Below are 13,489 nucleotides of genomic sequence, written 5' to 3'. Positions count from 1 at the left end.
CGACTCCAATCGGCCGATGCAGATTACTGAAAAATTGCCAATATCTGCCTCTGGTTGCAATGTTGGCCCAGCACTAGTAAAGTTACGTGTGTGGAGTGCGGGGAATTGTCAGTAGTTTACAAAGCATGCATAACAATTCGTGTCATTTAAGGTGTATTACGTAAGAAATGCTAGGTCAGTTGTGGGATCAAAAATAGGACGTTTTCGTACTTATTTTTCCTTTTTCTTAAGGTTTATCCAATCAATATCCACTCCCTTGACTCTTGGCAGGATTGAGCACAACAACAGCTGTGGAAATGATTCAACCCTTTTTCTTTGAAGCAAGAAAGGGTGGAAAAAAGCAAGAAGAAGGCGCCTTTCTGCCTTGCTGAGAAAACGATCCGTGCTTCATGGCGTGAGCGGATTCAGCGTGCTGTTGTGTGAGGGACTCAACCTCTGAACGACAGACTTGGCATTTAATATGGAATATTTTTTTTATGGGGGTGAACTTACTTTTCAAGATGACTTAGAACCAAAAGTTCATTGGAATTATGTTGAAATTATTCTAGATTTTTTAAATGTGACCTTTAAAAGAAACAAAAACCACATTTGACATTTCGACGCAAATAAATTGATCCTTGAAAGTGATGTAAACTGATATCGAACTCAATTCATGGATAGTACTGTGTTAAACTTCTGTACGTTTTCGAGAAGTATCTCTTTATTTTGCACATTAACCAAAAAAAATTTCAACAAAAACCAAAGCTAAATTATGACTGGGATTACGGACAGTAAAATTACAGTTCAGTACTTTGTGTAACCCCCACGAGCATTCAAGAGAGCACGTACACGTGGAGGCATGCTATTCACGAGATTTGCCAAGGTTTGGACAGGAATCGCTTGCCATGCAGTGACAATAGCCTGCTGCAATTCACGCACAGAGGTAGGATGCTGGTCCAAGTTGTCGATTTGACACGTTAATTCCGCCCACAAGTTCTCTATTGAATTCATATCCGGGGACATGGCAGGCCACTCCATATGCTCTACACCATGGTCAGCAAGAAAGTGTTGGATCATGCGAGCACGATGAGGCTGTGCATTGTCGTCTTGGAAGACAAAGTTTCCTCGAAAGGCTGCATGAGCAAATGGAAGCAATGTTTCTTCCAGAATGACCCTGTACTTGAACTGGTTCAGGTTTCCATTCAGAACAACCAGGTCAGTTTTGCCCCCTGCATGAAAAGCAGCCCAAACGATCACCCCACCACCTCCAGCTTGGACTCTTGGCACTACACAATCTTCGTTGTGGGCTTCATGCACTTGTCTGCGCACTCGGACGCGGCCATCTTGACGATAGACCAGAAATCTAGACTCGTCACTGAAGGTCACGTGATTCCAGTGTCCTGGCTGCCATTGACGGTGCTCTCTGGCCCACTGTAATCGGCGCTGGCTGTGTTGTCTGGTCAGGCGTGGCTTTCTCAGGGGACGTCTGGCACGATTCGTTGGTTGACTAGCCTTCTGGATACAGGCACATTTGTCAGTTGCTGTCACTCAGCCCTAAGCTGATTAGCTGACTTGGTACGGCCATTGCAGACTAACCGGTGCAGCTGGCGATCATCTCTCCTTGTGGTTCTGCGTGGACGTCCTGGCCTCGGTATTGGAGTAGGGACACCCCTCTGAGCATTTCGTTTCAGGATCTTTGACACCTGACCTTGAGTGATGCCATACTGCCGAGCAATAGCACGCTGTTTCATGCCAGAATTTCGTAAAGCCACCACTCCATGACAAACAGCATTGTCAAGTTGACGGACCATCTCCAGAGGAAGCGGCAATAACTTTTGTAGACGTGCAGCAGTTGTTTTCCACTAATACAGAACGCAACAACCCTTATATACCCGATTGTGAAGCCAATCGTCAAATGTACCTGTCCGTACATTTTGTCACGCCACCTGTGATATCATCCTGTTATTGACTTCTTGCTGCGACAGACAATCAGTGACATGGTTCTTTCAACAAAGACATCACCGAAGGGGAAAACAAAAACTCACCAGATTGATATACTGAGTTCAGAAAGTAAACCCGAGTCAAGAAAAAAAAATATTCCATATTAAATGCCAAGTCTGTATATGAAGTAGATTTAGTGTGCATGAAGGAGGAAGAGGAAAGGAAAAGAGTGTGTTCTGAGGAAGAAAGCGCTTCTTTGGATCTCCGTGGAGACGATCTATACTTCATGCTGTGAAAGGCCTTAGCGTGTTTTATATGACGGACTCGGCCTCTATGAATTACCTGAAGGATTTTCTGTGTTGTATGAAGGAGGTGGAGGTACGGAAAAGGATCAACAGAGAAAGGAATTGCAGAACGTGACGACTGGTCTGTTCGCGCTTGGTCCTGCCAAGTTCCAGTCCGACGAGCACCAACGAAACCACCCTTGAAACAGGCCTGAACTGAACCCCATTCCCGTTTGATTTGAATTCCATGCGAATGTTTTTTTGTTTTGTTTTTTTCTTCCCTTTCCTTACCCAGAGTTAGATAGAGGGTCCATGATGTTGTGTCAGCCTTTCGTATCGGTTGCTCATCCCTGTCACAATATATATATATACACAAAGACTTAAGTTAAGCACCCCTACACAACGAATTAAGGTAAGCACCCCCTAATATATATTCTTTGTGTATATGTATACATTGGCATATATTCTAAGGTATGTGAGATCAAATAATGATTGGTATGACATTAGCAATTATCCATTGATGAAATTGAGTGATCAAAGTGAAAAAAAGTGATTGGTTGAGTCAGTGATCCGATCATGTGGGTCCTACACACGTTATTGACGCAAAGATCGCTAGAGGTCTTCTCAGAACAATGACTGTACGTTAGAAAACATAAACGTCATCCACACTGTCCGTGATGGACCTATAGCTCCATACTTAAATTGAGGTGAAAATATGCCTAAAATTCCCAAAAATTTTCACCTTAAATTATTCAGAATAAAATATTGAAAACGGCATGATTGTTATGTTTTTATGTGACCATAATATCACTTCTCCAGAAAATATAGCAATATCATGGGTATATTACACTGTTTTGACGACAACAAACTTGTAATGTGCGAGGTTGTAAAAAAACGGGGGGGGGGTGCTTAACTTAATTCTTTGTGTATATAAAACACCCAGGTGATGTTTGTGTCTGACCCACTGTTCTTGTCCCCACTCTTCCACCCCTACCTCTCCCCCTCGTCAATGCCAGTTGATAAACTTCTGGATTGAAGTCATGTGTTGATGTAGCTCAGGCTTGATGGGCCAAATGGCCTCCTCCAATGTCAAAGTGCTTTGTGTATCAAACAGACGTTCCACATTGCAAAAAACAGACCAGGTGCAAATGCATTCGCGTCATGGTGAAACAGCTCATGACATGTGCCATACTTCACACACATGTGCAGGTGGAAACTTTAATGGGTTGTTGTCCACAGCCAACGTCTCTAAGAGGTGCAGTTTGCGGAAAACCATGGGTATTTCGACGACGCAGTTACAGGAGAAGTCGAGCGACACCAGGGGCAGCTCAGAAATCTCTGCGTGACAGGAATATAGTATTAACTTTAACTACTGAGTAAAAGTTCGACACCAAACAGCAAAATAATACATCAGGTAAAGTTAATGCACTATAAAGATACACACAACTTATCTTTGTTTCACCACTCCAAACAACAACATTTTAAAAGCTCTGCACTGCAGCGACCTGGTTAATAAATATTTTATTCCACTTCCCAGGTTAGTGTTTTTTCATATCAGAAATTGATAGTTCATTGAAGGTTAGTAGGGGAACCTTCAAAGAGCAGGAATAAAAATAAACTTGCAGGTTCCAACAGGCAATGCAATGCACAAACTTCAAAAGGTTTCCAGGGTCGGTCAGGTTCAGATGAGGTCACAAACTTTACAAAGATAAGCTGTATCGAACATTTGTTCACCACTTCACCGATATGATGACACGGCTGAATCCATGCCATAAACACATCCCAACTTTTAAAAACGTATTTCAGGAGTTCTCGCTTTCAAATCGGAGACCCTTGCATCGGAGCACTGGTGCTTGGCTGTACGCTCGGCAAATGATCACTAGGCCCTCACCCTCTGGGAGCTGCTCTAGACGGTTACGCCGCACATTGAGCTCCCTTAGGAGCACCAGGTTGCCAAGTTGAGGGGGAAGCTCTTGCAGTTCGTTACAGCTGACGTCCTGTGACACAACACACCACACCTTACAGGTCAACACACACCATAGGGTAAATGGGAGGCTTGTCTGTCCCAAGAGTCATTCCTCTTGTTACGCCCACTTTCCATTTTTCACCAGCTCATCCTAATTTCATACATTTCCCCAAAATTCCTCTATATATCGATACTGCCCACACAGTATGTGGGGGTGCTCAAGCCGATGTAATTAATTAATATATATATATATATATATATAAATATATAAGGGTGAAAGGTGCGAGGAGAGCTCGGCGGGTGAAGTACCAACCAAGCATGAAGGTGTGGAGGTTGAAAGAGGTGACAGTAAGGGAGGCATTAAAAGAGAGGCTGAGTAGGGTAGAGGGTGATGTGGTTGAGCTTGAAAGTGGTTGGATGTCAATGAAAGCTAGTCTGTTGGGAGCCGTTGGTGAGGTATGTGGATGGACAAAAGGACCACCGGGGCACTCGGAAACATGGTGGTGGGATGATGAAGTTGGAAAGAGGATTGACGAGAAGAGGAAGAAGTTCAAGGAGTGGCAGAAGGCGAAGGGTACGGGAGCAGAAACAGCAGAGCATGAAAGTTATAAGGCAGCCAGGAAGGCTGCAAAGAAAGAGGTAGCAAAGGCGCAGGAGGCATGTAGGAAAATGTTCGGAGAACGCTTGGATTCGGAAGAGGGTCAGAAAGCAGTATTCAGGATTGCAAAGCACATAGCGAAAGAGAGGTGTGATGTGATGGGGGTGAGTTGCTTGAAGGATGAAGTGGGACAAATCGTTGTCGACCCAGATGGAATTAAAGGAAGATGGAAAATATATATGGAAATGCTGTTGAATACAGAGAATGAATGGGATGGTAACATAGAGAGTAACCCAGTTTTAGGACCGGCAGAGAAGATAACTGAGAAGGAAGTTGAGGAAGCGATAAAAGCAATGAAGAGTGGAAAAGCGGGAGGGCCGACGGGAGTTGTGGGAGATATGTTGAAGGCAGCAGGAAGTTGGGGTGTGAAGAGAATGACAGAGATCTGTAATCTGGTGGTGAAAGAAGGCCACATTCCAGTGGATTGGGAACTGAGTACCCTCGTCCCTCTATACAAGGGGAAAGGTGACCCTCTGGAGTGTGGCTCGTACCGAGCGATAAAGTTATTGGAGCATGGAATGAAGGTATTGGAAAGGGTGTTGGAGAGGAGGATGAGGAAGAAAGTGAAGATCGACGAAATGCAGTTTGGATTTATGCCAGGAAGAGGAACGACAGATGCACTTTTCCTTGTGAGGCAGTTGCAGGAGAAGTACATGGAGAAGAGGAAGAAGTTGTTTTTGGGGTTTGTTGATCTGGAGAAAGCATTCGATAGGGTTCCACGCAAAGTATTGACATGGGCATTGAGGAAGTTAGGTGTGGAGGAATGGTTGATCAGAGTAGTGATGGCAATGTACAAAAGAGCACGCACAGCTGTAAGGATGAAGGATGGGAACAGTGGTGAGTTTGAGGTGAATGTGGGAGTGCATCAGGGGTCGGTACTAAGTCCACTACTATTTGTAGCTGTGATGGAGGTGCTGGCTCAGAACGTAAAGGAGGGTTTACCGTGGGAGTTGTTGTATGCAGATGATCTGGTGTTGATTGCGGAAAGTATGGATGGACTGAAGGAAAAGATGAACAAGTGGAAGGAATGTATTGAGACAAAAGGTCTGAAGGTGAATATCGGAAAGACGAAGGTGATGGCAAGTGGTAAAGCATGTGGTGAGGTGGGAAAGAACTGGGAAGTGGCCGTGTGCTGTGTGCAGGAAGGGTGGCGGAGTGAACTCCATTCAATGTACAATGTGCGCTGAGTGGGTTCATCAAAAATGTAGTGGTCTGAGAGGGTCATTTACCAGTGTGGCAGCTACATTCAAATGTAAGGTGTGCACAGAGGGAGCTGCAGATGGAGGAAATGTTGAGTTGGATCTTGGAGACGGCGTGAAGCTAGAAGGTGTGAAAACATTTTGCTACCTCGGAGACATGCTGAATGGAGAAGGTGGATCAGACTCGGCAACGGTTGCTCGAGTGAGATGTGCATGGAAGAAGTTTCGGGAACTGAGTGGCGTGCTGATGAGGAGGAGAGTGTCGCTGAAGCTGAAGGGAAAGGTGTATGCTGCATGTGTGAGAAGTGTTATGATTTATGGGAGCGAGACATGGGTAATGAACGTAGAGCAGCAACGAAGGCTGGAAAGGGTGGAAATGCGAATGGTTCGATGGATGTGCGGAGTATCGTTGAGAGAGAGGAAGACAAATGATGAATTGCGAAAGATGATGGGAATATTGCCTGTGATTGATGCTGTGAAGAGGAACAGGTTGAGATGGTTTGGTCATGTGTTGAGGAAGGATGAAAGTGACTGGTTGAGACGAGTGATGGAAATTAATGTAGAAGGAAGTAGAAGACGGGGAAGACCGAGAAAGACTTGGCTAAAGATGGTGGAAGAAGAAATGTGGGCAAGGGGGTTAACAAGGAGAGATGCATAAAATAGGGCAAAATGGAGAAGATTGTCATGGGGACCGCAAAACTTAGCCCCGCTCTAGCAGGGAAAATGGCCTTAAAATGCATGTTGTTGTTGTTGGATATATATATATAAATATATGAATATATATATATATATATAAATATAGAAATATATATAAATATATGTATATATATATTCATAAATATATATAATTATATACATATATATATATATATACATTATACAGACTTGGCATTTAATACGGAATATTTTTTTTTTCTTGACTTGGGTTTACTTTCTTAACTCAGTCTATGAATCTGGTGAGTTTCTTTTACACTTTGGTGATTTATTTGTTAAAAGGACCATGTCACTGATTGTCTGTCGCAGCAAGAAGTCAACAACAGGATTATATCACAGGTGGCGTGGCAAAATGTACGGACAGGTGCATTTGATGATTGGCTTCACAGTGGGGTATACAAGGGTTGTTGGGTTCTGTATTGGTGGAAAACAACTGCTGCACATCTCCAAAAGTTATTGCCGCTTCCTCTGGAGATGGTCCGTCAACTCGACAATGCTGTTCGTCATTGAGTGGTGGCTTTACGAACTTACGGCATGAAACAGCGTGCTATTGCTCAGCAGTATGGCATCACTCAAGGTCAGGTGTCAAAGATCCTGAAACGAAATGCTCAGAGGGGTGTCCCTACTCCAATACCGAGGCCAGGACGTCCCCGCAGAACCACAAGGAGGGATGATCGCCAGCTGCACCGGTTAGTCCGCAATGGCCGTACCAAGTCAGCTAATCGGCTTAGGGCTGAGTGGCAGCAACTGACAAATGTGCCTGTATCCAGAAGGCTAGTCAACCAACGACTGGTTCAAGCAGGCTATCGTGCCAGGCGTCCCCTGAGAAAGCCACGCCTGACCAGACAACACCGCCAGCGCCGATTGCAGTGGGCCAGAGAGCACCGTCAATGGCAGCCAGGACACTGGAATCACGTGATCTTCAGTGACGAGTCTAGATTTCTGGTCTATCGTCAAGATGGCCGCGTCCGAGTGGGCAGACAAGTGCATGAAGCCTACAGCAAAGATTGTATAGTGCCATGAGTCCAAGCTGGAGGTGGTGGGGTGACGATTTGGGCTGCTTTTCATGCAAGGGGCAAAACTGACCTGGTTGTTCTGAATGGAAACCTGAACCAGTTCAAGTACAGGGCCATTCTGGAAGAAACATTGCTTCCATTTGCTCGTGCAGCCTTTCGAGGAAACTTTGTCTTCCAAGATGCCAATGCACGGCCTCATTGTACTCGCATGATCCAACACTTTCTTGCTGACCGTGGTGTGGAGCATATGGAGTGGCCTGCCATGTCCCCGGATATGAATCCGATAGAGAACTTGTGGGCAGAATTGACGCGTCAAATCGACCACTTGGACCAGCAGCCGACCTCTGTGCGTGAATTGCAGCAGGCTATTGTCACTGCATGGCAAGCGATTCCTGTCCAAACCTTGGCAAATCTCGTGAACAGCATGCCTCAACGTGTACGTGCTCTCCTGAATGCTCGTGGGGGTTACAAGAAGTACTGAACTGTAATTTTACTGTCCGTAATCCCAGTCGTAATTTAACTTTTGTTTTTGTTAAAAAAAAAATTGGCTAATGTGCAAAATAAAGAGATACTTCTGGAAAACGTACAGAGGTTTAACACAGTACTGTCCATGAATTGAGTTCGATATCAGTTTACATCACTTTCAAGGATCAATTTATTTGTTTTGAAATGTCAAATGTGGTTTTTATTTCTTTTAAAGGTCACATTAACAAAATCTAGAATAATTTCAACATAATTCCAATGAACTTTTCGTTCTGAGACATCTTGAAAAGTAAGTTGACCCCCACAAAAAAAATATTCCATATTAAATGCCAAGTCTGTATATACATATATAAATATATATATATATAAAAACAAATATATATATATATATATATATATATATATATATATATATATATATATATATATATATATTGTTGCGGAGATGAGGACTGTATATTTTTTGATTGTGTGCTGTACTATTATTATTGTTTATTCTGCGCCCCCCTACCTCCGGAGCTGTGTAAAGGTGAAAGGGCATCCCATAATTAGTCCACAAGCATACACGTCAGCCAAATAATAGAATACCCCTGTTGATAGTTATCTCTTATTATGTGTTTTAGAGTAAGGCTGTGTCTCCCATTAATTGAAGTACTCCATTGCACCAGTGGAAGAGAATAGATCCCCTTTCATTCCCATCCCCAAAATCCCCATACCTTTTACATCCCCTCTGGTCATTGCCGAGCCTCGATTGCCCATATTACATCCCCTCCAAAACCACCATTGAACCTGTGCTCTCGTCGGAGAAGAAAGGCGTGCCCGCCCGTCGTCATCAAGGGCGGAGCCAGAGGGTCACGCGACCAACCAGGGCCGAGGTGAGCACCCCGATGGGCGTGTCCAAAAAGGCCGGCGGCTTAATCGCCGGAGGCGTTATAAAGGCGCGCACGCAGGAAGCAAGTGAGTTGGTCGCCAAGAGAGTCGTGAGGAGTCAGTCAGTGGAGTCGGTGGTCAGTTGGTTGCGGTGAGGAGTCGGTGGTGGTGGTCAGTTGGTTGCGTTGGTTGCGGTGAGGAGTCGGTGGTAAAGAGTGAGTGGACCAAGAACGAGTTGAGGGTTTGGACCAGACGAGTCGGACAAGGCCTGGCAAAGCACACCAGTCCACAGCAGCCACAACAGCAGCTTGGGGGCCTGAACGGCGGCTGCTAAACGCGCCGGTTGTGCTGCGGGACCCCCTTGGACCTCCCTCTCCCTCCAGCCAGCCATCCACCTCCTGCCTTTCCACCCTTCTTGTGTACGTGAGTTTGTTCTGTTTGTTCTGTCCTGGGTTAATTAAGCTTGTGTAGGTAAGCTAAAGATTTCACTGTGTCACCTGCGTCTTAGGTGTTGTAAATAAACCTTGATTGCTCCTTTTTGCTTGTGTAAATAATAAATCCCATTACTCGTCTGTACGTCTTCCCGTTTTATTCCTTTTCCTCTTTGCATTGCGTCGTTTTCGTCTTTTCCCTCATTGAGCAGCTGCGGTGCGATCCGGCCAACGTTTGGGCGGGATCGGGTTCTAATCGGGGAGTAACTGTTCGGACGCGGTAATACACCACCGCTCGGTCAATATAACATCTAAAACCGCGTCTGTAACAATATATATATATATATATATATACATATATACATATATATATATATATACAGTATATACAGTATATATAAATAAATAAATAAATAAAAAATTTTAAAAAAAAAATGTAAGTAAGCAATGTATTAAGAACATACCAGCTCGTGGAGATTTTTCAAATCCCCAATTTCCGGCGGTAACGATCCAATCTTGTTGTTGCCGAGTACAAGGACACGGAGAGGCAGTCGACATAGCTGTACAGGTAGCGATGACAGCTGGTTCCGGCTGGGGGAGGTGGTGGAGAATGCACCAATGAGTTACAATGATGGATCGAGGCGAGAGATTAGATTAGTCATTCGTACCTTGCTTAATTTTTGGTGTACATTCCTCAATTGCTGCCCGAACCGAGAAACGAGTCGACAAATTTCAGGACGGTTAACTGAACCTTTTAAATTTGAGAATATGGTAAGAGAAGCTGCACTTTCGCTTCTAATTTCAGTGCGTCACATCTCCCGCCAGTGGGGCGTTGTCAACAAAGCGCTCCTTGGAAAATAAATGCATGACAAACCGACCTCACAACCATTCACCGATATGAAACACGATTCTTAAAATACACAGTGGAAAAATCAAAGGTTCCTTTCCGCAGATGGTGAAGCAGAGATGTGTCTTGACTACAGAACAAGATTTGTGTGCAACAAATCAAAACCGGGTGAAGATAACACAGTGCAGCGGTTTCTGGTCAAGGGGCCAGAGGGAGTAACTCGCACGACCACAACGGAATCTCAAGTTTGCTTGTGTTCCCTTATCAGCAGTGTGGGTCTCAGCCTGGCCCGGGCCCCTAAGAGCGCTTTGCATTCCCAGGAATCCTTGCTGTAGAGCAAGCAGGGGGGAACCTTTCCTTAGTCGGAGGGTTGTAACGGCTGTTGCTAAAGTCGCCTTGGCCCGGTTATGTATGTATGGTCATGTGTTACCAATTCAAATAACATATGCAGATAAGTAATGCCACGAATTATCCTGATTATTGATACTCGGCAAAAGTAACGTTGGAAATCATATACATTTTAACAATACACTCATGGCAATTTTAAAATAACTTGCCTAATGTAACTTCTGAGATTGCTTTTTTTTGACGAGAGTGGCCATTTTGGGTGGAATACTTGTTGCGGATATTCTCCCGTTGTTTTCGAGTCCGGTGATGATAGTTTCACTAAATACCGAGCAAAATGTCAACACAGGCCGCATCAAATCGTGTCATGCTTCGGATCTAGCCCATGGGCCGGAGGATGCCAATGCGGACTGTTGTCTGTAAAAAAAAAAACACCTTTAGAGGCCATTTTTCCCCGCAAAGCGGATGTCTGTCTGTAGAGCAAGATGGATATTCTTCCGCCCCCTGTTAGATGTCAACCCACTGTTACGTTTCATCTCATTTAAAGGTCACATGAAAAATGAGTGAGAGAGACAGAGACAGAGAGAGAGAAAGAGAGAGGGAGGGAGAGAGAGGGGGGGAGAGAGAGAGAGAGAGAGAGAGAGGGAGGGGGAGACAGAGAGGGATTGAGAGAGAGGGAGGGAGAGGGAGGGAGAGAGATGGAGGGAGGGAGAGAGAGGGTGGGAGAGGGAGGGAGAGGGAGGGAGAGAGAGAGGGAGGGAGAGAGAGAGGGATTGAGAGAGAGGGAGGGAGAGAGAGGGAGGGAGAGAGAGGGAGGGAGAGGGAGAGAGAGGGAGAGAGAGGGAGAGAGAGAGGGAGGGAGAGAGAGGGAGGGAGGGAGAGAGAGACAGAGAGGAGAGAAAGGAGAGAGAGGAGAGCGAGAGAGAGGAGAGCGAGAGAGAGGAGAGCGAGAGAGAGGAGAGCGAGAGAGCGAGAGCGAGAGAGAGAGAGAGAGGGAGAGAGAGAGAGAGAGAGAGAGAGAGAGAAAGCGCAAGGTATGAAAGAGATTAGAAGATGGAACATCAGATGTTTATAACTCGAGTTTTCATCTGCAAGTTGATTTTCCAAGGCATGTGACATTTGTGCTGTTCAACCCAAAATTGAATCAGTTCATCTTTGTATTTCAGCCTCTATTGTGCCAAGTTTGGTTGAAATGCATCCAGTGATTCACAAGTTACCATGGCAACAAAAACCCAATAATGGACGGAGGGGACGGACAACCAGAAAACATAACGTCTCCGGCCTTCGGCTGTGGAAGCATAAAAAAACTTTCAGGAACTATTGGTGTGACGTATCGGTATGTTCCCTTCTTAGCTCTTCATCAATGAACCTAGATGGTGTATATAAGGTTGAATGGCAATTCAGAATAAAATTCAACCACAATCATTCAAACCATGTCAATCATTTGTCATTTAACCGCGAATGAAAATTACCTGAAAATTACCATGAAGCACCACCTCAAACATCATCTACTGTAAGAACCTGTGCAGCGCCAGCACGGCATTGCATTGTACTACGGGACAGCCATTTTGAAGGGATGCTCAGGTGGTCGACTCATCTATGTCAAGCACTCACTTATACGATGTTATGTGCCAGTATTATGAACACATTATAAAGAATAAAGGGGAAGGGTCGCATGCCCCCTTCGCCCCCACAAAGAGACAACTACAGGGTTGCTTGAAAGTCGCTTTACCCCTGCTGGATTTATCTGACCTCCCTCCTATCCCCTCCGTGGTATGCGGCAACAACAACTCAGGAGGATGATGGAGCGCATATAGATACAACTAGAAGGGCACTCGGCAGACAGCATACCTCCGCCAGGTTGAACAGTTTACGTTTTGTATCCCACTGATAGGCCGGATCTGGATCCAACATAAACCAAAATCTAATCGGCTTGTTATTGTCACCCAACCAATCATCCACCTAGTTTTTGTCCCCATCTCTCAATGGTGAAGAATCACTTTAAAAAATTTTTAAATTCTCGTATCCGGATCGGTATCTTCACCAAAACCGAATCAACGCGTTCTTCTAACACACCCAACATGCCCACAGAGTTTCGTCCGAATCCGTCCATAACTCTGAGACATCATGCTCACAGACAAACAGGTGAAAACACAAACCTCAGTCCACCTTCGGTGGCAGATGTAATGACCGAATAATCATTGCAAGCACTGCACAATCAAGCCTGTATATTAAAATCGTTTAATAACTAATGTTTTACTGGGGGGGGGGGGGGGGGGGGTAAAGCGACTTTCAGACCACCTTTTAGAAACCAGGTGCTGCTCACACAACAAACACCGAGCCACTATGCACCTTCCGATCCTCTTCATGAATATAATTTTTTTAACCAACAAATAGATGCAATGAATGATTCAAAAACTATACATTTCCACACCTTGTGTTCCTTTCCATAAACCTGAGATTGCTTTCTTTTGACGAGAGTGGCCATTTTGGGTGGAATACTTGTTGTGGCTATTCTCCGGTTGTTATCGAGTCCGGTGATGATAGTTTCACTAAATACCGAGCAAAATGTCAACACAGGCCGCATCAAATCGTGTCATGCTTCGGATCTAGCCCATGGGCATCATTGGTGATGGGTGTGTGTGTGTGTGTGTGTGTGTGTGTGTGTGTGTGTGTGTGTGTGTGTGTGTGTTTGTGTGTGTGTGGGGGGGGGGGGGGGAGGTGGGAGAGGTATCGGCTCGGGAAAGTTTTTGGAC

At 44.9% G+C, this 13,489-nt stretch overlaps 1 protein-coding gene across 6 annotated transcripts in view; it reads right to left on the bottom strand.

The window, feature by feature from the left end:
- LOC137432485 (leucine-rich repeat and calponin homology domain-containing protein 1) overlaps window positions 1-13,489 on the bottom strand; it is a 129,015-nt gene that overhangs the window by 51,910 nt on the left and 63,616 nt on the right. For all 6 annotated transcript variants that reach the window (XM_068124462.2, XM_078783278.1, XM_078783276.1 and 3 more), the window contains exons 3-5: window positions 10,006-10,132; window positions 4,096-4,201; window positions 3,406-3,542 (exon numbers count right to left, since the gene is read on the bottom strand). In XM_068124462.2, coding sequence (XP_067980563.1) covers window positions 3,406-3,542; window positions 4,096-4,201; window positions 10,006-10,132 — 370 coding nt within the window. The remainder of the gene's footprint in view (window positions 1-3,405; window positions 3,543-4,095; window positions 4,202-10,005; window positions 10,133-13,489) is intronic.

Source organism: Myxine glutinosa, chromosome 8, assembly GCF_964187855.1.
Source record: "Myxine glutinosa chromosome 8, kmMyxGlut1.1, whole genome shotgun sequence".
Taxonomy (NCBI): domain Eukaryota; kingdom Metazoa; phylum Chordata; class Myxini; order Myxiniformes; family Myxinidae; genus Myxine; species Myxine glutinosa.
This window is presented reverse-complemented; position numbering and strand designations above follow the sequence as displayed.